Raw genomic sequence first — 27425 nt, forward strand, 5'->3', positions numbered from 1 at the left:
TGAATCCCTCCTGAGACCTTCCCCAAAGGAGTCAGTTGCCTTTGACTTGGATCTCCAATAAGAAGGAATCCACCACAGGTCCAGGGAGCCCATCTGACTTTTGGGTGGCCATAAGTGTTAGAATTTTTCCCCATTGGTACCAACCACAAATTGGCTTCTTTGAAAAATTCTCCCATTGCTCCTGGTTCCATCCTTCAATAATTTATTTTAATTTTCTGACTCGCTTATGTGCTTAATGCTCTAAAGTTAGAGGACCAGGGTTCAAAGCATGGTTCTGCCATTTACTCCTTGCGTGACCTTAGAAAAGTCACCTGATTCCTCTGAGGCCTTTCCCCCTAATCTTTATAATGAAGATTTGAAATCTCAAGAAACCTCATGGATAAAGCACCAGCCCTAGATTCAGGAGGACCTGAGTTCAAATCCAACCTCAGGCACTTGACACTTACTAGCTATGTGACCCTGGCAAGTCACTTAACCCTCACTGCCCTGGAAAAAACAAATAAACAAACAGACAAACAAACAAAAAACCCTCTGAAGCCTAAAGTATACCTCTTTCACTTAGAAGTCTGTGATCCTCTGATCTCATACTCTACCTACCTTGTTGCCATGTGCTCACATCTGTTCACAAAGAGTAGGGCTTAAATCAGTCAGCATTTTTGACTGACAGGCTTCAAGAAAGAAATTTCAACGAAAAATGAATGAGAATGAGAACCATATGGGGTTGGTACTTCTGAGAAAGTGTAGGTTTAATTCAATTCACATTTATCAAATGCCTGCTATGTAGAGTGCACTGTGTCAGGCACTGGAGTTACAGAGGAATAGCAAAAAACTGGGATAAAGACACATATCACATGCTCATCAAATTTGTGGCTAACCCAAAGCTCAGAGGGAGATCTAACACTTTGTAGCGCAGGGCTGCCATCCAAACACATCTTGACAGGCTAGAGTATTAGGCCAAATCTAAGAAGTTAAAATCCAAGAAGGATAAATGTAAAAGTCTTATCCTTGGGCTTAGAAAAATCAACTTCAAAGTCCAAAATGGTGGAGGTATCGCTAGACTTTTCTGAGAAAGATAAAGGGGTTTTAGTGGGCTGCAAGCTTAATACAAGTATGATTCAGCTGCCAGAAAAGCTATTGCACACTTTGATTACATCCAAAGAGACAGGAAGAAGCAGATAATAGCTCCTTTGTATTCTGCCCTCATCAGACCAAATCTGGAGTATTGAGTTCAGTTCTGGGTACCACAGATTAAGGAACTTCCAGAGGAGAACCCCTAAGAGGGTGAGGGGCTTTGGGTCAATGTGATATGGTGTTAGACTGAAGGGACTGATAGAATAAATGACACAGGCTTGGAATGACAGCTGTGCCGAGGATGATAGAGTAGATGCTTCTGTGGAGCATGAGGTCGACTGAACGAACGGCTACTGAGAACGCGTGTAATTCTGAAGTTCTCTAAGATTCAGCGACACGGTTCCTGCTTTAAAGCAGCCTATATTCTCCAGACAAGAACTTTTCAATTTCATCCTTATTATAGTTAATCATAAAAGATCTTCTAAAGGCAGTTTGGTATTATTGAAGGAATGTCAGACTTGCAATTGGAGAACCCAGGCTCAAAATCTACCTTCTATACTGACTAGCTGTATGACCTTGAGAGAGTCACATGTTTGAGACAGAAAGACCTGAGTTTGATAATGCCTCAGACATCAGACTCTTGCTGACTGTGTTACCTTTCAATCATAATTTCCTCCTGTGTAAAATGGACACAATGCCACTTGGAATACCTATCTTCAGTGGTATGGGAAGGCTTAAATGAAATAATCCATGTAAAGTCCTTTGCAACCCTTATTATTGTAACCCTATTATTAATGTAAGGAAAAGTAAGACAGTACATGCTAACTTTCCACTTACGACATTCTTCATCCCCATCCATTGGTTCTGAGAAGTTAATCTAGTTTGGGAAGAATCCTTAGAGACTCAGACTCAATAAATGTGCTCCCATGAGAGGCCTGCAGGAACATTGGGTATATTTGGAGGCATCTGGGGATTCATGCCCACATGAAAGGAGATGTGTATGTGATTGAGATAAGGTCCCATGGGCCTGTCCCCTATGGTATACTGTAAATTGATGCAAGAGTCTATCAGGCCCAGAAGAAAGAATTCTAAAGAACCCTAAAAAAGTCCTTAGAGATAATATAGTCAACAGGAAAAAAAAATAAAGGAAATGAGGGGAAAAGTAGAAGTAGCTAAAGATTTGTGAGAAAATAATGAGTTTGGGGGGGCTTCAGAGGCCCCCCACTCCAGGGCCTAATTCAGGAGTCTTGCCTCATATGTTCAGAGCCAGCTCAGACTCAATATTAAGTTGGAGCTAGAACTCTGAATAGAGACAATAGAGATTAAAACCACAGCTACCTGAAATCATTTCCTCTCAGGGGGTCTGTCCTCAGCATGTACTACTCATTTTCAAATGGACCACCCTCAAGTCCAGGAAACCAATAGATCTGGATGATGATAGACAATTAATTTTGAGACTGCAGGGAGCTTACTCTCTCATGGGCTCTCTTGGCCTGGGAGTCTGGAGGAGGCAGACCCACTGCCCATGCTCTCTTCTTTCTCTAACTAGGTTTATAGGACTTCTGAACTTTCGGAGCCATGTGTTTTCTCTTTACTAACATTTAACATGCTTTAATATATGCTAAGTGCCAAAGACTGGTGCTACAGCCTCTAATTTATAAGTAGCAATATATTAGAAACACCAGTTAAGTTCCCTAAAACCTAGAACAGAGACAGGCACACTCATATATTTTCAAACGACACAGAATTCAAGTGTAAACTTAATTCAACTCAGTTCATTAGCATCTCACTCTCTGGGAGTTCATGACCCAGCTAAATATTATCCATCATAAGTCTATTAACTCATATTCCCTTCCCCTTTCCCTTCCATTGTCCACATGGCATTTTGATGTAGTCACTGATAAGCTGGGATGGGTCCAAAAGTTGGCAAAATGTCTACTGAGGAGACCTCGAGGTCCAAACTTTGAAGATCGGGTAATAGGACTTGAACATTTAGACTGAAGAAGAAAAGGAATCTGGGTAGGAAGAGGTACTAGCTGTTTTACATACAAGTACTCCATTTCTTTCCTTGGTCTCCTGGCTACTAAACAGAATAATGAATAGAGCTCTGGACTTGGGTAAATAAAGACCTGAATTCTCAAACTGTCTCAGACCTTAAGACGCCAGCTGTGCCACCCAGGGTAAAGCATTTAATGTCTCTCAACCTCAGTTTCTCCATCTGGAAAGTAGAGATAATAATAGCTCCTACCTAAGAGGACTGGTATGATGATCAACTGTGATAATATAGGTAAAGCATTTTACAAGCATTGTTGATATTGCAAATTCACTGAAGGGCCCTTAGCAGGAATACCAGAATAGAGACCCTTAACACTTACTGAGAAGGTAGAATGATAACCTGTGTCTCTTCCCAGAATTTTGGGGTTTTGTGAGTCTCTTCAACCAGAGTAAGCATGGGATGAGTAGATAGAGTGCTGGGTAAGGGTGTGTGTGTGTGTGTGTGTGTGTGTGTGTGTGTGTGTGTGTGTGTGTGTGTGTGTGTGTGTGTAAACCATCAAAACCCCATTTCCTTGAAGATATCATGAGCAAGTATAAGGTTATCTGTAGTTCTACCATTAGGGAACATTTCTTGTGGAAATCTGAGTGGCCTTTGTTCTCACCAAGACAAATTATCAGCAACAGGAAGGGAAAGTCTTTCAAACCCTTCCCTGATCTCTATAAATCTTGGAATCAGAAATTCACCCCCGGGGTAAATGACAATAAGAACCTCAAGGATTAATGAAGGTGGCCACAAACAAGCACCCAGATACTTACAACCACTTCTTTTTGCTTGTTTTGCAGTGAGTGAATACATTAAGAGGGGGGAAAGATTATAAGGGTAAATTGGGGGTATTTATGTAGTACTTAGAGGATTATAATAATGTACAATTTGCATGGATCTTGTTAATGGTAATAGAGTAATTAGTATTTCAATTAGACTTGCAAATATAAGCATGGCTCTTTGGTGGTAGTGTCATCTCCTCATTAAGTCTTCTTACCCTGGCTTCCACTCCTTTATTATGACAGGCCTTATCTTCTTTGACACCATTTAAGCTCTTTCATCTCCATCTAATAGGGCCCAGATTGGAGGTGGAAAAAAAGGCTTGTCCCACAGGATCATGGATCTTAGCTCCTGAATGTTGCTTAGATGGAACTTAGAAAAAAGACATTCTTAGCAAAGTGTTACCTCCTTACAGAGGGGATTGAACTCAGTGCCCTCAGAGGTCCTTTCTCAATGCAAAGCCTAGGAACTTGAACCCAGATCTTCCTGACTCCTCACCCAGCACTTTATCCACTTATTCCCCTTTGACTTATGAAAAAGCATACATGCACATACATGTGTGTGCATCTGTATTTGTATGGGTTTGGGGAGGTGCGTTTCTGTGCTTTTTGAATGTGTGTATACATTGTATGTATGTTTGCATGTATGCATGTGTGTGTGAAAGAAAGAAAGTGGGTAAGGAATGACCTTTTCTTTATCAAAATAGATGAGTTGAGCAAAGGTGGCATATGATTACGTCAATGCATGAAGTAAAGGTATATTTAACTATTTATATAGGTTATAGATTTAGAGCTGCGAGGGCCACTGGGTCTAAGGCCTTCATTTGACAGATAAGGAAACTAAGACACAGAACAGCTATGGGTCTGGCTAGGATCATTTAGCTAGCAAGTGTCTGAGTTTGGATTTGAACCCCGGTTTTCCTTGTTTACAGTTCAGTATTCTATCCACTATACCATATTGTGCTGATTGGCAAAAGACCCATGATTTCAAGGCTTTCTCTCCACTGACCAGGCTTCTAGCCCTTCCCTGACTTATGTAGTTGATGGTTACATCAAGTTTCATGACAGAACCCACAGAAAGCCCACCAATGAAGCCCTTTGCAGGGGTGCAGCTGCTCTGATTTTAGCTAAACTAATCCTCAGAAGGCAAACACTAATTATGTTACCAAGTTCATATTCAATATCTCTACAGCTTGGACTGAGAGGACTCAACTCACATTCCACTGCTGTGGCCTTTAAGAGCCTCCTCAGGCCATGAAGAAGGAACCAAGTGAAGAAAGTCTTCTTTTTCTTAATTCAAAATGATGATTTTTCTTACTTCAAAATTCTCCACCTAAGTAATCAGAGCACTAAATCCAGAGCAAGAGGACCTGAGTCAAATCTCTGCCTCTGACATATACTGAGTTCACTAAAAACCAAAGCAGTTAACCCACTGGGCCCCAGTTTCCTCATTTGCAAAATGAGGGTGTTAGAACTGATAAGCTTTTGACTTTCATCTCTCTGTGATTCTTGGAAGCTTTGGACTCGTTTTCCCTTGTAATTTCTTTCCCTTTCTTTTTCCTTTTTTTCCCTTTGCATCCCTCCCCTTTTTGTATGTCTTTACTTCAAAAAAGAGTCACCTTCCTGTCCCTGAGTTTAAAAAAAGAAAGAAAGAAAACGTTTCTCAGGAACAACAGACCCGTTGTTTCCCTCAGAGAGCCTTCTCCTATTAGTTGCTTATTGAGTGTACCTTGTAACATTGTTTTTGCTCAGTTCCTATTTATCAAAATCTCAGGAAAATTACAGCATTTGCATATTTAAGCTTTAATCAACAATAGCTGGCAGTGTGTGAAGTAATAAACAGCTTCCAGGCAAGCAATAAACTCTGGGACAAGGCAACAGTGGGAATCATTTATTGCCAACTTACTAAAGGTAATTCTAGTCCCTGCTATTAAAACCTCCGCCTCTGAAACTAGTTATCAATGGCAATGTGCCACATAGGCCTCGAAGTGAGGCCTGTTCACATTCCATCCATCTTTCAAAGGAACAGAAGAATTTCCAATTAAAAAAAAAATCTAAATATCAGAAACAAGTGTGAACATACAAAATGACTTTGGAATATGTGGTTTTTTCTTTGGAAAGACGGGAAATGTCATATATTTGGTATCTGCAGAATTTTCATCCTTTTACCAAACAAACTTCTTAGAAATTAAAGAAGGGAACCAACATTTATTAAATACCCATGATGTGTTCAGCAGGGGGCTAGACCCTTTACAAACAGTATCTCATTTGATCTTTACACAAGCTCTTGGTCTTCCTGACTCCATATTAGTACTCTATCATTGGGCAACTTAGCTGCCTCTGTTCTTTTTAGATAGCTCTAATCAGTTCATTCCCCTGCTCAAATACCTTCCAAGGCTCCCTATTACTTTTTAAATAGTTGTTTTATACAATCATTTGACACACCCCTTAACCTGATATGGGAAGCTCAGTCTCATTCTTTACATTTCAATCATTCAAGAATACTCTCCATTTGTTAGACCACTTCTCTCTGTCTTTGACCACTCAGATCCTGATGTCTAGGAATCTTTCTCTATCGTGTCTGCATATTGAAGCTTTTTCCCAGGCCTTGGGAATCAGCCCAGCTGCCACCTGCTATGTGGCATGTTCATCTTTTCTACTAGAATGCAGGTTCCCTCTTGAGCACTCTGATAGGACTGTAACTGGGCTCCCTAACAATTCAATTCCATTCCATTCAACAATCATTTATCAATTACTTATGTACCAGGAACTATAGTAGGTACTGGGAATTAAAAAATTAAAACTAACTAGTCCATGGCCTCAAAAGCCTACATGGATTTGGGACTGGTGCTGGGGAAGGGGGGAGGAGTGGGGGAGCAGACAAGTACTTAGAAATATAAATGCCAACAATACAAAGTGATTTGCAAGGAGGGTAGTATTGGAAAATCCACACTGAATGAGGGTGAAACAGGTTGCTTGCCTTAAAAAAGATAGGAGAGGGTTTTAAGAATATAGTCATTGATAGGGCAGCTAGAAGGCACAGTGGAGTCAGGAGTACCTGAGTTCAAATCTGGCCTCAGACACTTAACACTTACTAGCTGTGTGACCCTGGGCAAGTCACTTAACCCCAATTGCCTCACTAGAAAAAAAAAGAAAGAAGAATATAGTCATTGATACCAGATGCTGAGATAAAATTGCAGCTTCTTTAGCATAAAACCCAAAAGCCCTAAGAGGCTGCCTTGATGGATACCACGGTGTCATTGCCCAGCTTACGAATAGCTAACATTTATAGAAGGTTTTTCAAATCTCTTATCTCTAAGTGCTTATTGTAAAGGATGGTCCATAGGCATCTCAAACTTAACATGACTAAAACAGAATTCATCATCCCCCCCACAAAAAAACACCCCTCTTTTCAACTTTTTTTTTCTTTTGTCAAGGTAACCAGCATCAGACTAGTCACTCAGGGTAAAAATCTATGAGTCATCACTGACTTTTCCCTCTAGCTCACCAGCCATATCTCATTGCTTGACAAGTCTTGTCATTTCTATTCCCACAACCACTTTCACATCCTTCCCCTTCTCTTTACTTAGTCTCTATCATGACCCTTCAGGTCCTTATCACTTTTTATAATAGTTTTCCCTGCATTAAGTTCCTCTGCTTTCTAATTCAGCCCAATCACAAATGTCAAAATCATATTCTGGAAGCATAGGTGTGACACACCTCAGCTCATGAACCTTCAATGACCTTTGATTGATTCTAGGATAACAACTTTGGTATTTGGCATTTATAAGAAAATTGGTTCCAACATATTTTTCTAGGCCAGTTCTTCCTTACTCTCTCTCTCATATAATCTCAGTCACACTGGCTGTTTGGCTGTGCCTCCTCCAAGTCATCGTATCTTTCCTCTCCAGAACATTTTCCATTCCTGTTTAGCCTCTATTTTCACTTCTACTTTTTAGAATCCCTGGCTCCCTTAAAAATTCAGTTCAATGCTATTTCTTTCAAAATGTTTGCCCTGACCCATTTGTTAGTTACATATATATATATATATATACCCAGATATATACATATATATACATTTATATACATGCATATGCGTATTTATATATACCTATATGCATATCTATATAGATGTATTTATCAATCTATCTATATCTATATCTATCTATCTATCTATAGAAAATGTTGTTATTTAGTCATTCAGCCATGAATGACTCTTTGTGATCCCGTGGATCATAGCAGGCTAGACCCTTCTATTCTCTACTTTCTCCCAAAATTTGTCAAAGATCATGTTCATTGCTTCCATGACATTACCCATCTCATCCCCTGCTATCCCGTACTCTTTCGCCTTAAATATTTCCCGATATAAAGGTCTTTTCCAATGAGTCCTATCTTTTCATTAGGTGGTCAAAGTATTCAACCTTTAGGTTCAGTATTTGACCTTCCAATGAATAGTATCTTTGTTTTCTTTAAGTGTTGACTGATGCGATCTGGACTTTTAAAAGTCTTCTCTGCCACCACAATTTGAAGGCATTAATTCTGTGGCACTCCGCTTTCCTTATAGTCTGACTCCCACAGTCATCTATATTGCCAATGGAAAAACAACAACAACATATATTTGACTACATCGACCTTTGTCAGATTTGCTTGAGCTTTCCTTCCAAGGAGCCAGTATCTTTTCATTTCATGGCTAAAGTCACAGTCTACAGTGATCTTTCAGCCCAAGAATACAAAATCTGACACTACTTTGCTTTCTTATCCTAATTGCCAGGAAGTAAAGAGGCCAGTTGCTGTGGTCTTAGGCTTTTTTTAATGTTATTTTTAAAAAAATAAAAGTATTTTATTGTTTTCCAGTTACATGTAGAGACAGTTTTCAACATTTGTTTATATAAGATTTCCAATTTCAAATTTTTCTCCCTCCCTCCCCTCCTTCCCTCCCTCCCCTCCTTCCCTCCCTCCCCTCGACAGCAGGTAATCTGATATAGGTTATATATATATATATATATATATATATATATATATATATATATATATATATATATATATATATATATATACACACACACAATAACATCAAGCACATTAATGTTATTTTATGTCAGCTTTTACATTCACCTCCTTCATCCTCATCAAGAGGCTTCTTAATTCTTTTCACTTCATGCCATCAGAATGGTGTTACCCACATCTCTGAGACTGTTGATATTCCTCTCAGCAAACTTAATTCTGGCTTTGGATACGTCCAGTCTGGTATTTTACATGCTATGTTCTCCACATACGTTAAATACATAAAGTGACATTATACAATACGGTCATGCTCTTTTCCAATCTTAAACCAATTGTTCCGTGTCTCGTTCTAACTGTTGCTTCTTGGCCTGCACATAAGCTCCTCAGGAGACACATAAGATGATCTGGTTCTCCCACGTCTTTGAGGACTTGTAACATTTTGTTGTGATCCACATGGTCTTTAGTGTAGTCAATGAAGCATAAGTAAATGGTTTTCTGGAACTTCCTTGCTTTCTCCATGATCCAGCAAATGTTGGCCATTTGGCCTCTAGTTTTTTTTTTATTCTTTCATCCTATCTATCTATCTATCTATCTATCTATCTATCTATCTATCTATCTATCTATCTATCTATCCATATATCTATACATATATATACACACCCACACTTATGTATATATGGATGTTTATATGTGTATGTATGTACACACATACATATATGTATATGTGGTTGTATATAGATATGTGTGTGATTGTGAATATATAACCTATATCAGATTGATTTCTGTCTCAGGCAGGGGAGAGGGAAAGGAGGGTGGGAGAAAATTTGGAACTAAAATTCCTATGAAAACAAATGTTGAAAACTATCCTTACATGTAACTGGAAAAGAATAAAACTCTTTTCCAAAACAGATAGATAGACAGAGAGATAGATAAGGAGATAGATAGATAGATAAATGAATGAATGAATAAGTAAAAACAAATAAATACATAATGAGAAAAATCATCATACTCCTCTGTTAGTCCTCAGTTTACATATTGGTGAAATCTAGCTTTCAGGAATCTTTAGCCTAACCTAACTGGTATATAAAATAAGTGCAATTGTTCAGTGATTTGAACATTCCTTGGCATTTCTTTTCTTTAGGACTGGGATGTAAACTGATCTTTTCCAATCAAGTGGCCACTGTTGAGTTTTCTAAATTTGCTAGCATATTGAATGCAGCACTTGAACAACATCACTTTTTTTTTCTTTTTTTCTTTTTTTCTTTTTTTCTTTCTTTCTTTCTTTCTTTCTTTCTTTCTTTCTTTCTTTCTTTCTTTCTTTCTTTCTTTCTTTCTTTCTTTCTTTCTTTCTTTCTTTCTTTCTCTTTTGGTGAGGCAATTGGGGTTAAGTGACTTGCCTAGGGTCACACAGCTACTAAATGTTAAGTGTCTGAGGCCAGATTTGAACTCAGGTCCTCCTGACTCCAGGTCCAGTGCTCTATCCAATGTGCCACCTAGTTGCCCCATGACCTTCTTTTACATGTGGTCTTCTGAAATGAGAATATAAGCTCCTTGAGGGCAGACACTATCTTAAAAAAAAAACCTTTTATTTGTATTCCCAGAGCTTATTAGGGTACCCAGAACAAAGCAAGTGCTTAAGAAATGCTTATTGGCTTATTGAATGAGTGAATGAGTGAATAATCATTTATTATAATACACATTTACTATATATCAAGTATTGCCCTGGGCAGCTAGGGGGCACAGTGGACAAAGCACCGGCCCTGGATTCAGGAGGACCTGAGTTCAAATCCGGGCTCAGACACTTGACACTTACAAGCTGTGTGACCCTGGGCAAGTCACTTAACCCTCACTACTCTGCAAAAGAGAAAAAGAGAGAGAGAGAGAGAGAGAGAGAGAGAGAGAGAGAGAGAGAGAGAGAGAGAGAGAGAGAGAGAAGGCATTGTACTAAGGATATAAAAACAGAAGAAAAAAATAACTAAGTAATACAGTCCCTCTTCTCAGGGGTCTCACATTATTGCTGAGAGAGACAATGATGAAATAAAAGCTCCCCTCCAGGGCAGGTGTCCACATAGAATGATGTATATAAAGTACTTTGTAAACTCAAAATTTCAATCTCATCCTCATTTTTAGAGAAAAAAAATAACCTAAATGTATAGAATTTCTAGAACATTTCAAAGCTGCTCAAAACCTGACTTAGCAGCCAAGTCAGTGCCCTGAAGGCAGAAAGGCAGCTTCTCAGAAAGCTTCCAACTAATTGAGCAGGTCCTGGGAAGCTCCTATAATTTGGCAATTACTTCTCACTAGCATAAACTTGTCTTCAGGTCTAAAAATAATAATTCCTTGATACTCCCATCTCTCCTAAAATTCTCTGACCTAAAAAAGGAGAAGATGGAACATAAGAGCCAAAGAACAAATTTTAGATATGGAAGGAACTTTAAAGATTTTATAGTCCAGGCCACTAATATTACAAATGAGGAAAAAGCCTTGAACAGTGAATTATGTCAGCAGACTATGGAGTGTAAAGGATGACTTGCAATGAAACAAGAATTCACAAAACTAGGAACTCATTGAGATTAATGAGTCAAGGAAGAGTTGATTCTTAAGGGTAAAAGTAATGATTGGGTCTTGGGGGCTACGAATGCTGTGCTAACTTTCAGGCTGAAGGGATGGGGCATCTTTCTCAAGAGAATAATCAAGTTGATCAGAGACATGAATGCAGAAACCCATCAAGGAGAAAATGTTGCTCCAGAGACCATTGCCAAATGCCCCAGTGACATCGGCAAGGAATAATTGGTAAGACTATCACTTGAACTCAGGAAGAAAATAGGCATCCTCAAGTTATTATCCTTTCAATAGAAACTAAGGGTGGACGGGGGCAACAAACATGCAAATTTCAAAAAAGAACAACTAAGTTGAGAACCCTGGAATGGTAGTATGAGTGACATTTGAGGAGTGATGAGGGTGAAATGATACTAATGAGCCCATACAAGTTGAGAAGGGAAGATACAACTAAAATGATGGATTCATACCCTGAGTAAGGGGTGAATACAGGTTACTCTGTGAGGCAAATCTCCTTCCACATAACTTTAACTACAGAACTGCAGGCTCCCAATTTTAAAAAGGGAGTAGAACAGCTTAGAAGGTAAGAACCATCCATCATGTACTGTAGATCAATGATTAACTATATATATATGTTTTCTGTGCATATGCACATATATACAACACATATATATGTATATATGTGCATATACATACATACATATTTATATGTATTCAGTCATGTCTGACTCTTCATGACCCCATTTGGAGATTACTTGGCAGATACTAGAGTGATTTTCTATTCTCTTCTCCAGTTCATTTTATAGATAAAGAAAGTAAGACAGAGTGAAATGACTTGTCTAGCATCATACAGATAGTAATTGTCTGAGGCCAGATTAGAACTCAGGTCTTTCTGACTCCAAACCTGGTACTCCATCCACTGTGTCACCTAGGTACATACATATGTACGTACTATGAGAAAAGAATGGGATTTTGGCAGATACTCAAAGGCTCACCTGGAGATTAATCTAGACTTATTGAATTAAGTGATAGTTATTGACTTTGCTGATTAGCTTACTTCAAGTTAACTAGATTGTAAGCACATGTGGCTAGCCCTTAAGAAGGTATTGTTCTTGGGGCAGCTAGGTGGCACAGTGGATAGAGCACCAGCCCTGGAGTCAGGAGTCCCTGAGTTCAAATCTGGCCTCAGACACTTAACACTTACTAGCTGTGTGACCCTGGGCAAGTCACTTAACTCCAATTGCCTCACTAAAAAAAAAAAAAAAAAAAGAAGAAGAAGGTATTGTTCTTGGGGCAGCTAGGTGGCACAGTGGATAGAGCACTGGACCTGGAGTCAGGAGGACCTGAGTTCAAATATGACCTCAGACACTTAACACTTACTATCTGTGTGACTGTAGGCAAGTCACTTAACCCCAATTGTCTCACCAAAAAAAAAAAAAAAAAGAAGAAGGTATTGTTCTCAGAAGCTAAGGACTTTGAACTCAACTCGAGACCACCTTCAAGTCCAGTGAACAATGGATTTTGATGACACTAACCAATCCAGCTTGAAGCAGTGTGTAAGTACCACCCATGTTCTGGACCTATAAAAAGCGTCCATACTCAGTTTGCTGGTGAGTTCATGATAGAAGCAGGCTTTTGGCTGAGGACTTGAGGAAGAACCCGACCAGGCTGGAACTCTAGGCTAGATAGGCCTTTTCTTAACTTTCTGAACTCCACATGAATACCTGGTATGTTTTAATAAATGCTTAATGCCCAAAGACTGGTGCTAAAGATTCCAATTTAAGGAGACCACACATTAGATTTTTTTAGACATCACAATTAGATTTTAAACGTCACAATACACAAATACACACATATATGTGCACACAAAGAAATATGTGAATACCCCAATAAAATATGTGTACATCTATATAAACATATATTCACATTCACACAATACACATATACATATATGTGTACATATATGTATGGAAACACATATACATATATGCACACATTCTTTAATTATGTCTAAGAAGTCTCAAATAATAGATGTGTATATGTGTATTTCTGTGTGTGTAGTGATCCATATACCTAATAACATAAGAATGAAATAGAAACAGGTAGCACTTGCTCAGAAAAGGCCAATCAGCTGAGATGTCTGTGTTGACTAAATACAGGTTTTTCCCTGTCAGCAGCTCTGATATGTCTGGCAAATCTTCCCCATTTTCATGGATGACCAAAGGTTGGCAGTAAGAAAATAACATATTTTCAATAACTATATTCCTGCTAAAGTAATCTGAGTAGGACCTTGTATGGCCTTGTTCCACAATGACCACTGAAAGGTTTAAGGCCTGAACATAACATTATCTACTCATTTCTTCCAAGTCCATAAAGAAACACTTGGTGATTTGATTCAACAAGCATTTATAAAGCCCCTCCCTACAACCTGTAAAGCCCTGAGCTATGTGCTGGGGATCCAAAGATAAAAAAAGGAAATGGAATCTGTCCCTAAAAAAACAGACATTCTTCTGGGGAGCAGAGATACATATGAGTAAGAATCCAACTTCAATGCATATGAGAACAACAGGGAATAATGTGGCAAAGGAGTGGTTTTTTGTTGGGTTTTCTTTGTTTTGTTTTGTGTTTTGTTAAAGCTAAAATTTCTAGCTAGACTGTCTAAAATCTAATGAGTGGTCGCCAATAAATTATAAGCTTTAGCAAAAGTTAGACTTTTAAGCATTTATTAAGGAGAAAAAGCATTTAGTAAAGAGAGAGAGAAAGGCCTAGATTCCTATCTATTAAAGGGAGAGCACATTTCTAGCTCCCTTCTCCACCAGAGTCCTCTGGAAAGAGAGCGAGTCAGAGCGCCAGGCTCCCCCTTCTTCCTCCCACAAGCAGACATCACTTCCTGACACTGAAGAAAAGACACATGGTCTTGCCCTCAAAGAACTTCACCTCATGGGCGGAGCTCTTCTACAGTAAGTCTCCAGCAGGTGGCGTCATTCCAATCATTACAGTTTTGGGGGTTTTTTGGGGTTTTTTGGTGAGGCAATTGGGGTTAAGTGACTTGCCCAGGGTCACACATCTAGTAAGTGTCAAATGTCTGAGGCCGGATTTGAAATCAGGTCCTCCCAACTCCAGGGCCGGTGCTAAGGAGAGATTTTTTAAATCCACTAGGTGGATTTTAAGATGCGGAGAGAGAGAGAGCAGAGTTTTGGCTGGGTGAATGGGGGGACATGTGGGGTGGAAATGAGGGAAGATTTCCAGGAGGCGGCAGCACCTTAGTTGAGGATTTTTTGTTTTGTTTTGTATTTTGTTTTTTTTTGGTGAGGCAATTGGTGTTAAGTGACTTTCCCAGGGTCACACAGCTAATAAGTGTTAGTGTCTGAGGCCAAATTTGAACTCAGGTCCTCCTGACTCCAGGACCGGTGCTCTATCCACTGCACCACCTAGCTGCCCCCTGAGTTGAGTTTTAAAGAAAGAGGATTCTGAAAGGCAGACATAAGGAAAGTAGAAGTAGATGAGGGACTTGTCATTGGAGCCCTGAAATCACTATAAACACTAGAGACGTCTTTCCTTCCCTCATCCTGCCTCTTCTTTCGATGTCTTCTAGCTCCTCCTTTAATGTGACATCCTAGATCTTCAACCTACTAAAACTACCCTCCTCTTCCATCCCAGTCTCTCAGAAGAGTATCTCACTCTACAGGCTCAGTGCTTTGCATGGTAGCTGGAGTATACCCTAGGTCTTTAGATGGGGAACAAAGAAGAAATGTCCAAAGATGATGTGACATCTATCTACACATCTCCCAAAGAGCTCATGACAACTGTCATCCCCATGCCCAAGAAAAGGGCAGAGATTCATGCTGAGGGCTACCAGCCAGCTCTAAATTTCTGATAAAGGAGTATAACCAATGGAAAAATAAACAACAAACTAATTCTTGAGTCCGGGGACCTGCATTCGTTACTACCTGTGTACCTCAGAACAAGCCATTTAACCCTTCTCAGTCTCAGTTTCCTCACTTGAAAAATAAGAGGGCTGGACTAGCTACTTCTTGAGGTTTCTTCCAAGCCTACATCAATAAGCCTATTTATCTCTGTCAGAGATGAGACTTGGATTCAGGTCTTCTTTATTTGAGTCTGGCACTCCCATCATGGGTGCTATAGTGTTAAAAGAGAGCCGAATGTATCAGAAAATCTCACCAGACACACGCTGCAGGGTGACCCATTTTGAGAAGTCAGGTATCTGATGCTGTTGTGCTCAGCAGGAAGTCATCATTATCAGGGCATTGTAGCCAGGCCAAACAATGGGATGTTACAGTGAAGAAAATCAAGCAGAGCAAAAATATTTTCTCGGATAAATAGGGGCTGGGATTCTCATGTGCACGTGTGTGTGTGTGTGTGTGTGTGTGTGTGTATGTGTGTGTGTGTGTGTGTATGTGTGTGCGCATGCGCGCGCGTGCTCCAGATATCACATTAAGGGGAAAATAGAAAAAGAAAACACTAACAATTGTTCCAAAATAAGCACTTTGATTTTCTTCCAAAGAGGCCGAGCCCATCCCTCCCTCCTCCTTTTGTAAACCAAGCCCCATAAGCACTGATGGTCTAAATGGACCAGTGATGAATCTGAGGAGGGCAGGACAGGGATCATATAAAGTAGCCTGGAGGTTCTTACTCCAGGCAGCTCTCAGTGCCTCTAATGGTACCTATTATCCAAGGTCTCTGGATGAGTAATTTGATAGAAGCTTTTCGACTTGGGGGTCACTGGTTCAAATTCAATCTCAGTGGCTTGTGAATGAGAGTGGGTACGTGGCGGCCTCCGAAAAATGACTTGATAAGCTCTCCTGGCTCTTCCTAATAGAAGCAGCCTGCTGCAATCATCACTCTTTCTCTTCCTTCCACAAAGAGGACAAAGGTTCAATAGACATGTCATCTTCACTATTTTCTTAGCTTCCACACCATAGACAGTGTACCTGCTGAAAAGGGTTTTCTTTCAACTCACCCCCTTTCATTAGGATTATTCAACTACTATATGTTTTTCTACTGCTTCCTGAATTCACTTTTATACTGTCTTTTAAGATAGCAAAGTCCTTTTTCAGACCAAGGCTCAAAAGCAGGTAGTGGGAGTAGTATTTTTCTTTTCCTTTTCAAATGAGGAAACTGAGACTCAGTGGAGGAGAGCAGAGAGGCAAACGAAGTCTTAATGGTAGGGCTGTCCAAAAGTGGGATGGACTATGTCAGGAAGTAGTGGGAAATACCTTCCCAAAGGTATTCAAGCACAGGTTGGTGTCTTGTAGAGGGAATTATTTTTCAGGTAAAGGTCGGACTAAGTAGAAGAAAATCGAAGTGCTTATTTTGGAACAACTGTTAGTGTTTTCTTTTTCTATTTTCCCCTTAATGTGCTATCTGGAACACGCGCGCGCGCGCACACACACACACACACACACACACACACACACACACACACACACTAAGTGGACTAATTGAGCTTCCTTCCAGCCTTAAAATTCTAGGATTTCATGATTTCCCCTTGGTCCCACAATATAGTTTATATGTGTCCTGGCCTGAATTCAAACCCAGTTTCCTCCTTCACCCAAATCCTACCCTCTTTACACTGGGTTACCTGGTGATATGTGGCAATTATAAGAAATAATTATGGGACTTCTGTATATACTGGATGATGTTGATTTTATACATATAAAAGCTCTTTGTTAAATTAACAGAATTATGAGAGGAGACCTTTGAAGTCATCTGACCCAAACCTCTTTTTTTTTTTTTCCCCCAAAGACAGGTTACTGCAATATAGAGAAGGAAGGAAGTTACCTGATGTCACAAGGTAACGTGATAGAGCTAAGATTTTAACTCATCCCCTCTACTTCTAAATTCATTGCCTAATGATGAACCTGAGCAAGTCACTTTTCTCTCTATAGCCTCAGTTGTCTCATCTGTAATATGGGAATGATAACAGCACTTAGCTAATATTTTTGTTATGAGGTTTAACAGTTTGAACTTCTTTATCATACTCCTTCGAGACTGAATGACCCTTGGCACTCACACCTCAGCAGTGCTCCCTCCCTGTCCTCTGATTGGAAGGTCCAGGATGAGGCAAGGACCAGCCATCTCTTCATTTCCCACCTGATGCTCACGATTACTTTTCTCCCTCCCCAACTTTTCAGCTTCCTTTCCTATCCTGTCTTCTCCCATTAGATTGTAAATAGCTTGAGGATGGGGACTGTCTTTCTTTTTTCATACTCTTATCCCTAGCATTGACCACAATGCTAAGGACATAGTGGGTATTCAATTAATGCTAACTATTTAATGAGATGATATATTTCAACTGCTTAGTGGAACACTGTATTAATGTTGGTATTCATTAATAGGTTATGAGACTTTCTTTGAATTGAATTTAATGTACATTTATGAAGGTCCTGAGATGCCCAAGGCAGTGAGATAGACATATGCAGCCCTTATTTTGAAATAAGTTTTGGGTGGGTGGGTGGGGTATAAAATAAGAAGTAGGTAAACTGATAGGCCAAAGGACAGATGCTGGGAGAGTGTTTGAGGAACATCTCAAGACAGAAATCCAGCTTTCAAGTGAGATAATTAAGAAAGGCTTCAGGGAAGAAATGGTGCCCAGCCTGGGCCTTTGAAGGAGGAGAAAGTGTTTAGTAGGGTTTCATGGCTGAAATCAGGGCAGTGGTGAAAAGGGCTGGGTTTGGTGACAAAAGACCTGAGTTTAAATCCTGATTCTGACCCTTGCCATTTGTGTGAGCTTGGGTAGGGAACTTAAAGTCCTGGGGTCTCTGTTTTCTCATATGTAAATAAGGTGTTGGCCTTAAGTCTCTCCCACCTCTACCACTGTGAGCTTAGGAAAGTGTGAGAACTGTCTCCACTTGGGTAAAAGCTTGAGCGAATGCACTGAGTGGGGACAGCACATGATACAACTAGGGACCTTCTGGGATCCCTTAAAATCAGCCTGCAAAGTGGAGTTGAAGTCTGGCTGTGAAAGGCCTTGCAATCCAGACAGAGGACATTGTCTTTCATTCTACAGGCAACAGGAAGACACAGAAGGTTTGTAAACATGGGAGCTGCATCACAAGGTTTGGGATGACTCTGTCTCCCATGGGCTTTGTCTGAAGAAAGCTCCCCAGGAATTGGAAATACTTTAACTTTGGGGTTAATAGCTATAGAACAATGACTTGCTAAGATCCTGCCCTCTTAAATTCACTGTCTCACACATGCACAAGAAGTGCTAGAAAGGCATTCAGGAAACAAATGACTGTAGCACACACCAGGGCATCTTTTCCTACATTGATTTCTTATTCTCCTTTTGTTTGGTATGTCTAGATGTACATATAGACATGTTTACATACACACATATGAAGACATGTAGGTACACACATGTGTATATACACAGATATCTATACGCACGTGTATAAGCATGTGTATGTATATGTGTTGTCTATGTTGTAAGGGTCTAAAATTCTAGTTATACTGTCTAAAATATCTAATGAGTGGTCACCAATAAATTATAAGTTTTAGCAAGAGTTAAGACTTTTAAGCATTTAATATGGAAAATAAGACTTTGGTGAAGAGAGAAAGGTCTAGATTCATTGATCTATTAAAGGGAGAGCGCATCTTTAGCTCCGCTCTCCACTAGATTCCTGACATAAGAGAGCTAGAACACCAGATTCTTCCTCCCACAAGCAAACACCACTTCCTGGTGCCAAAGAAAAGCCCCATGTCTTGTCCTCAGCTGCCTTCTCCTCATGGCGGAGCTTTCCTACAGTAAGTCTCCAGCAGGTGGCATCATTCCAATCATCACAGTGTCTATGTCTATACATACACACACACACACACACAGTACTCATTAAGAAGTAAGCCCAAACTTGGTATCAATCAAATAATTGGGTTCAAGAAGGAAAATGCTTGGGCTCCAAAAAAATCTTTGATTAAAATTTCCTCCTATGTGACAGTCAAGGAAGGGGAGAGAGAGATTATATGTCTACACCTATGCCTATGCCTGTGCCTATATCTACATCTCTAGAGATCTAGATATAAACTCTCTAGCTATTGCTATCTTGGCCTATTCCTGCCTATAGATATCTATAGATAGATATTTCTGGATATAGAGATAAGACCTAGGTCTAATAGATATTTGACTCTATTACCGTATCTCTCTAAAGACATCTGTAGATGTCTCTGTTCTGGATTTAGAATGGCAAAACTTGAAGATCCTTTGAAATGTCAAATGTCAGAGCTGGAGTGGATTTTAGAAGTCTGAATGTAAGAATTAGAAGGAAACTTAGAACACAGAGTGCTTAAGCTTCGAAGGCTCTTATAAAAGAGCAGGACAGGAAGCTATCTTAGATCTTAGACTATAAGAGTTAGAAGGTCCTTAGAGTACAGAATACCAAAATTACTGTAAGAAAATGGAATGCTAGAACTTGAAAGGATATAAGAATAAGGAATCTTAGAATTGGAAGAAATATTAGTTGAAATAAAATAGAATGTCAGAGCTGTGGGAGTGGGGCTTAGAATAAAAGATGTCAGAACTAGGAAGGAATCTTAGAATATGCAATGTCAGAGCTGGAAGAACCCTCAAAACACAGAACTTAGATTTCTTACAACTTGGATGAAGCCAGGCATGATGATGAACACTATGACGTGCTGAGCTGAGGTGTGCTGAGTTGATCAAATGTCAAACTAAGTCCAGAAGTAATATATGAGGCTACTGAAGAATAGAAGAACCATCCTCTGCTAAATAAATGGAGTAGGTTAAAACTTAGGTTTTCATCTTTATTGGGTGGGCGATGGGATTGCTGTGAGTGACCTCTGCACCTTCTGCTCAGGTGAGATAGGGAAACCCAGTCAGGGAAGGGAACAGAAAGGAGGGAAAGGGAGAGGAAGGGAGGGGAGGGGAGGAAAAGGGAGGGAAGGAAGGGGAAGGCAGGGGAGGGGAGGAAAACGAGGGGAGGAGAAGGGAAGAAAGAGGTGGGGAAGTGAAGGGGAGTGGAAAGGAGGGAAGGGAAGAGGACAAAAGGAATAAAGAGAGAAAGAAAAAGAAAGGAAGAGAAGCTGGGAGGGAAGAAGGAAGAAAGGAAGCAAGGAAGGAAGGGAGAAAGGGAGAGAGAGAGAGAGAGAGAGAGAGAGAGAGAGAGAGAGAGAGAGAGAGAATTCTGAGGGACATTAAACGTTAGAGGTGACAGAGAACACACAGAATGGCTGAGTTAGAAGACTGAACATACTATGTCCAAGCTGGGAGATCACAGAACATAGAGTATTTTTTAAAAATTTTAATTAATTAATTAATTAATTAATTAATTATATTTTTATTTTTTTGTGGGGCAATGAAAGTTAAATGACTTGGCTAGGGTCACACAACTAGTAAGTGAGAAAATAGAGTATTAAGGTAGGGAATGTTAGATCTAGGGAGACTTCAGAGATTCTGTAATTCAAGTTTCTCATTTTACTTATAGAGAACTTTGAGATCAAGATGTGCTCACTATCCGGGGACTCATCTACAAAGAATTAAGAGCAGAGGGGAAGTTTCCTTATTCTGCCAGCTTTTCTACAATTTTTTATGATGCACTTAAATGAACACTACATATACAAAGAAACTCAGGTCCAGAAATGACCAACAGCAATATTGCCTTTAAAGATGAAGGACAGCAATCCTTGTTCAATACAAAATAATTGTTTTTGCAAACCCTGTGTTCTCTCCTGCAGTGACTGCAGCGGAGCCCTGCTGGTTGGAGCAGTTTGACAGTGGCCGCAATCAGCAGAAAGAAATCACTTCAAAATACTTCACCCACATGATTACAGATCTCTCCTCAGGCTGAATTTCCATTCCATATGAGTTAACACACTTTTAGATTTTTTTTACAATCATAGACAGCAGTTCCTTACATCTTATAGGTCATAGGATCAAATATTTGAAGCTATAAAAGAATTTAGCAGTCATTGAAAGAGCCCTTTTATTTTACAGACAAATAAACTGAGGCTCAGAGAGGAAAAGTGATTTGAGAAGATCCAACAAGAGGAAGAGCTTGGATTCGAAGCCAGGCCTTCTTATTTATTTTCACCAGATTACCCACTACTGCCTATGAAGTGCTATAAACCACTGCTTTTCATTTAGGAATAACAAGTTATGACATGGACACCAAACTTCGTACCTGGAGATTCAACAAAACTGCCCCAATCCTCATGGCTTCACTGACTTCAAGACTGTACATCAGCTGTGGGAAGCGGGGAGGACTCTGGTTATTAGGAGGAAGTACTTCAATATAGACAGTGCAAATGGAATCCCTGCAGGGAAAAAGAAAAAAGGGCAGATAAAATCTCTTACATTTGGGAACATGTTGAAGAACTGACTGGGTAGTTGGAACTTGAGTTGGCAAGGACTTGAGTAGCTATTGATCCAACTCCCTTATTCTTTTATAGGGAGAAAGTGATACTGAGGTCCATCCAACGAGCCGGGGTCTTCCTCATTCTCCTGACATCACATAAATAAGAGTGGAGCATAACATATGGATATTCAAAAGCACATAAGAATTTAAGGAGAAAAACAAACCAACTAACCAAGTAAATCTATTTTTACTGAAAGATGTATTCCCTGTTACTGAAATGCCAAGAATCAACTCTCATGGCCAGTCATACAATGAAATTCTTAGGCTGAATGTGTAAGACTAATAACTAAACTTCTCTAAAGTAGACTTCTGAGGGTATACAGAGAATAACAGAGGTAGAGCTCAAGTAGGCCTCAGAGTCCAGGGAGTCAAACCCTCTGATTTCATAGACCAGAAACTGAGACCCAGAAAGATTAAAGAGCTTGTCCAAAGTCTCATAAGGCAGCTATTAGCAGAAGCCATATTTTCACGCAGTAACCTGCAATTACAAAGTAAGTCCTCTGTCTGCCATCATACTATGGGGTCAGAACATTTTCTTTTCTGAATAAGACAAATGTGGAAATTTGTTTTTTGCTTGACTATACATATTTATAACAAAATCTCTCTGTCTCTGTGTCTCTCTCTGTGTTTGTCTCTATCTCAGTGAGAGAGAGAAAAGCTCGATGTTTGTTAATTGAAAACATGCTCAAAAATTTTTGGAAATGACACGTTGAGCTATTTAGTTTGCTGACACATAGGAAATTGTGCCGATGTTTCAGTAGTCAGAATATGGAGATTATTAAAGTATATAAAACAAGGTTTATTTCTGAATAAAACAAAAAGTTTCTAAAAACATATAATTTTACCAGATTATACAAAAAGTTAAAAGCAAAATTGAAGTATAAAATATTGCCTCTGAATGCTATTTAAACTTGCTACTTTATACTCAATATCAATTGGGTGTTTCAATCTATCTGCATTATATATTACTTTTATTTTAATCCAAACCTGAAATTTCATTGACCAATGGGGAAACTCCCTCTACTGATGCAGTATTGACCGTGTCCTTACACTTATGGCCTTGAAATGTTATTTATTTATTATTAACATTAATTTTTTTAAATGAGTTTGAATGTTTTCCCATCCTCCCTTCCCTCTTCCATCCATTGAGAAATGTGATATCAGTTATACATGTGAATAATGCAAACCATATTTCCATATTACCCATGTTGCCAAAAAACCAAGAACAAATTAAAAAATAAAAAATCCTTTATTATGCATTCAGATCTATTAGTTCTTTTTCTGAAGGTGGAGAGAATTTCCCTTTTCTTTTTATATTAACATGATTTTATTAAATTCCCACCATGTTCCAGGAACTCTTATAGACCCTAGGATACAATGACAAAAATAAAACAGTTTCTTACCCTTACAGAATACTATATTCTCTTAAAAATAAACAAACATATGTACAGAGACAATCCTGTACAAAATATATGCAAATGGATCTGTGAAAGCAGTGAAAAACATAAAATGAGTGTAGATAAAATCAGGGATGATTATTGTCTTGGTTCATTGTACTGATCAAAATAGATAAATCATTCATAGTAGATTAATCTGTACTATTGCTGTTATGTGTAACAGTGTTCTCCTGAATCTGCTCACTTCACATTCCATGAGTTCATATAAGTCTTCTCCGGTTTCTCTGAAACCATCCGGCTCATAATTCCTTATGGCATAATAATATTCCAAAACAATCATAACCACAGCTTTTTGAGCCATTCTTTAATTGATGATCATCCAATCGGTTTCCAATTCTTTGCCAATGCAAGAGAGGTGCTATAACTATTTTTATACGTATAGGTACTTTCTACTTGTCATTGGTATCTTTGGAATACAGACCCAGTAGATGGATTGCTGCATCAGAGGTTGTGCAGTTTTATAGCCCTTTGGACACAGTTCCATTTTTTCCCCTCCAGAATATTTGGACTGGTTCATAGCTCCACCAACAGTACATCAGTGTACCTATTTTTCCACATGGCTTCCAACATTTATAATTTTCCTTTCCTGTCACATTAGTCAATCTGATAGGTGTGAAGTGTTGCTCGGAGTTAGTTTAATTGGAATTTCTCTAATCAATAGTGATTTAGAGCATTTTCCCCACATGATTATGGGTAGCTTGGATTTCTTCTTTTGAAATTGCCTCTTTATATCCTTTGTCGACTTTTTAATTGGGTAATGATACATTTTCTTATACATTTGATTCAGTTCTCTATATATTTGAGAAATGAGGCCCTTATCAGAGAAAGTTGCTGTAAATACCCCCCCACCCCCCATTTTCTGACTTCCTTCTAATCTTGGCTGTATTGATTTTGTTTCTATAAAACATTTTTCAATTTAATATAATAAAAATTATCCATTTTACTTCTCATGCTTCTCTCAATCTCTTGTTTGGTCAAAAATTCTACTCTTGTCCATAGATCTGACAGATAAAATTTTCTATGCTCCCTTAATTTGTTTATGTAATCATCCTTAATGTTTAAATCATGTACCCATTTTGACCTTATCTTGTTATATGGCATGAGTGAGATGTTGGCCTATACCAAGTTTCTACCAAACTTTTTAAAAATTTTTTCTAGTAATTGTTTTCAAATAGTGAGTTTTTGTCCACAAAACTTGGATCTTTGGGTTATTCATAGATTTCTATAGTCACTTACTACCATGTATTGTGTACCTAATCTACTCTACTTTATTCTTAGCCATTACCAGATTGTTTTAATGATTACCATTTTGTAATACAGTTTGAAATCTGGTACTGCTAGGCAACCTTCCTTCATATTTTTAAACTGACTTTCGTGATATTATTGACCTTTTCTTCTTCCAAATGAATTTTTTTTAATTTTTCTATTTCTATAAAATAATATTGGGAGTTTTATTGGTATGACACTGAATGAGTAAATTCATTTAAGTAGAATTGTCAATTTTATTTTATTGGTTCAGTCTACCCACAAAAAATTATTTTTTGTTTGTGGTGGTGCTGGCTCATTTTCCCTTACTTCCTGACCTTTTACTTTTTGTTAAAATTAGGCTCTGCAACTCAGGTGGGGAGGGCACTACCACAAACTTCAGTTTTTTTTTTTTATGTTGCTGCTTTCAGAGACAGGGGGTTCTGTAAGTTTTCAGTTCTTCCAAGGTTGTATGATCCAAGGAAAAATGCTCTTTGTGCTCTGTTCTTTACCCAGGAAGGGAACGTGTCCCTTTATGTTCAAAAGTTCTAGAATTCCTCTTGGCCCTAAAATTGTGACCAGGTACCCTGTTCTCCTATAGCCACAAGCACTCTTACTCCTTTCCACCCTAGAACTGCTACCAGAGTCCTTCATCCCCTATGGCCACAAGTGCTAGTGCTCCTCTTTATCCTAGAACTGTGACTCAGAGCTGTTTATGGTCAATATACCAGGATCCTGCCCTTAGGACCAGCAAAGGATCCCTAGGAGACTCCAACCAGTTTTCCAAATGTATCAAACATCAACCTAAACCCAGGTCTTCCTGAGCTCAAGCCCAGAAATGCCTCTCATGGCTTGTGATCTCATATATTAATTTAGTAAAAGACTTGGATTTTTGCTTTGTTTTTTGGGCTAATGCCATAATTTAAAACTTGAACATTTCCAAAACACTTTATCTTCATGATTCTACTGGAGTTTCACAACCACCGTGTGTGGCAGGAGCTTTAAGGTGTTATCAATATCTAGTCTACACAAGGAGAAATAAAAGCTAAGTGAGATTAAGAAATGTGCATATAGACAGAGCTAGTAAATGCTGAAAGGAGAATTTGAACCCAGTTCTTCCTGTCTCCAAGGCCAGCACACTAAGTCACTGCAGCAACGCGTCTCCTTCGATGATAATCTAGTGAGAAATAAATAATTCCACCTGATGAACAGCACAAAATCATTGCCTAAGTTCTAAGTGCTGAATCTATAGGATGTGTGTGTATAATTTACCCATTCTTCAATCCATCTATAGAGCCATGGTCTTAGTAAGATGATTAGTCCATCCAATGATGCAGATCGCAATCCATCTCTGTGACCTTTGTCCGATATCCATCATTCTGGGGCACTCTACTTCTTTCTAGTCTTATCCCTGGCCCATTCATTCCCTTTGTCAATGGTACTTTGTTACTTTTCTAATATAGGGCAGAGATCTCATTCCCCATCAGTTAGTCAAAAACCTATATTCCAGGAACTGTGCTAAGTGTGAGTAAGAAAAAAAACAACCACACACACATAAGTTCCTGCCCTCAAGGAGCTTAAATTCTGATGCGGAAAAGTAATACAGAAAAGGGAGTTAAAAAAAGGGGGCCAGGGGAAAAATTGGTACTGGGTATGGGGGTCTAAGAGAATGTCTTCAGGAGAGCCTGGAGAGGAATGAGACACGGTTGTCCTGGATGTCCTTAAATGCCAGTTCTGGCAGGAGTCATCCAATCAGAGGGAGAGAGCTCAGTGCTGAAGGGTCAGGGCTGGAGTGAAGCTTTAGGTTGAAGATCTAGACAGGGTAGAGGAAGTCTTGGGGTTGCAGCCTTGAGAAGAATGCTTCCTCTTGGGCAGCTAGGTGACGCAGTGGATAAAACACCGGCCCTGAATTCAGGAGGACCTGAGTTCAATCTGGCCTCAGGTCACTTGACACTTACTAGCTGTGTGACCCTGGGCAAGTCACTTAACCCTCATTGCCTCTCAAAAAAAAAAGGAATGCTTCCTCTTCCTCTTTCTATTTGTGTTTCAGTGCATACATTCAAATACATCAAAGTTCCCCAAATAATCTCTGTAAAAAGTAGTGCCTGCAAAGATAGGGAGGGAGGTTAGCAAAACTCCAGGGCAATGCATTTTCTCTCCTAAATGCAAAAGAAATTTGACATCTTCTACAGAGAGGAGGAAGGGAATGTTCATCACTACACTGAGAATTTGTTTTAAGTTCCTATCTAAATGAAAGAACAGCATCATGACCATGATAGAAACAAAGTGGAGCTGAAACAAATAAATGTAGAAACTGACACATCAAATGTTCAGAAGTCTCTGATCTTTGTTTCAACTTGTAGTTATGCCTCATGCCATTAGATGCTGAGGATTTTTTTCAATCAGCGTATTTTGAACATCATAGACACTTTTGGCAATCAATTACACACTGCCACTTTGCTCTATATGCTTCCTTTCTAGTTTTCATATTTGAATCAATTATAAATGTATACATTATAACCCCAATCGGTGGAAACATATTTTAATCTACTACTTCTTTTTGTTTCAATCATTTTATGATTAAAGATGGATAGAACCACTTTGTATAGTTTTTTTCATGTTTACTTCTGATTTACAAATCCCTTAAGTGAGGGTGTTGTAAAGGTGATTAATTACTACAAATCAGTATCAATCAACACCATTTATTTAGTACCCACTCTGTGCCAGCCACAAAAAAAAAATGAGACAAAACATTCCTTCCCTCAAGGAGATCACAATCTAATGTGGGAGACAACAAGCAAACAATGTGTACAAATAGGCTTAATGGAGTATAATTAATAAATAATTAGCAGGAAGAAGGAACTAGAATTAAGAGGCATTGGGG

The 27425-nt window shown here is 39.0% G+C and overlaps 1 protein-coding gene across 1 annotated transcript in view; it reads right to left on the minus strand.

Annotated features, from left to right (window-relative positions):
• The window catches only part of PCDH15 (protocadherin related 15), a 2141593-nt gene that overhangs the window by 317385 nt on the left and 1796783 nt on the right, over window positions 1-27425 (minus strand). The window contains exon 19 of the mRNA XM_043982395.1: window positions 21606-21738. Coding sequence (XP_043838330.1) covers window positions 21606-21738 — 133 coding nt within the window. The remainder of the gene's footprint in view (window positions 1-21605; window positions 21739-27425) is intronic.

The sequence above is a fragment of the Dromiciops gliroides genome, chromosome 2, assembly GCF_019393635.1.
Source record: "Dromiciops gliroides isolate mDroGli1 chromosome 2, mDroGli1.pri, whole genome shotgun sequence".
In the NCBI taxonomy this organism is placed as follows: domain Eukaryota; kingdom Metazoa; phylum Chordata; class Mammalia; order Microbiotheria; family Microbiotheriidae; genus Dromiciops; species Dromiciops gliroides.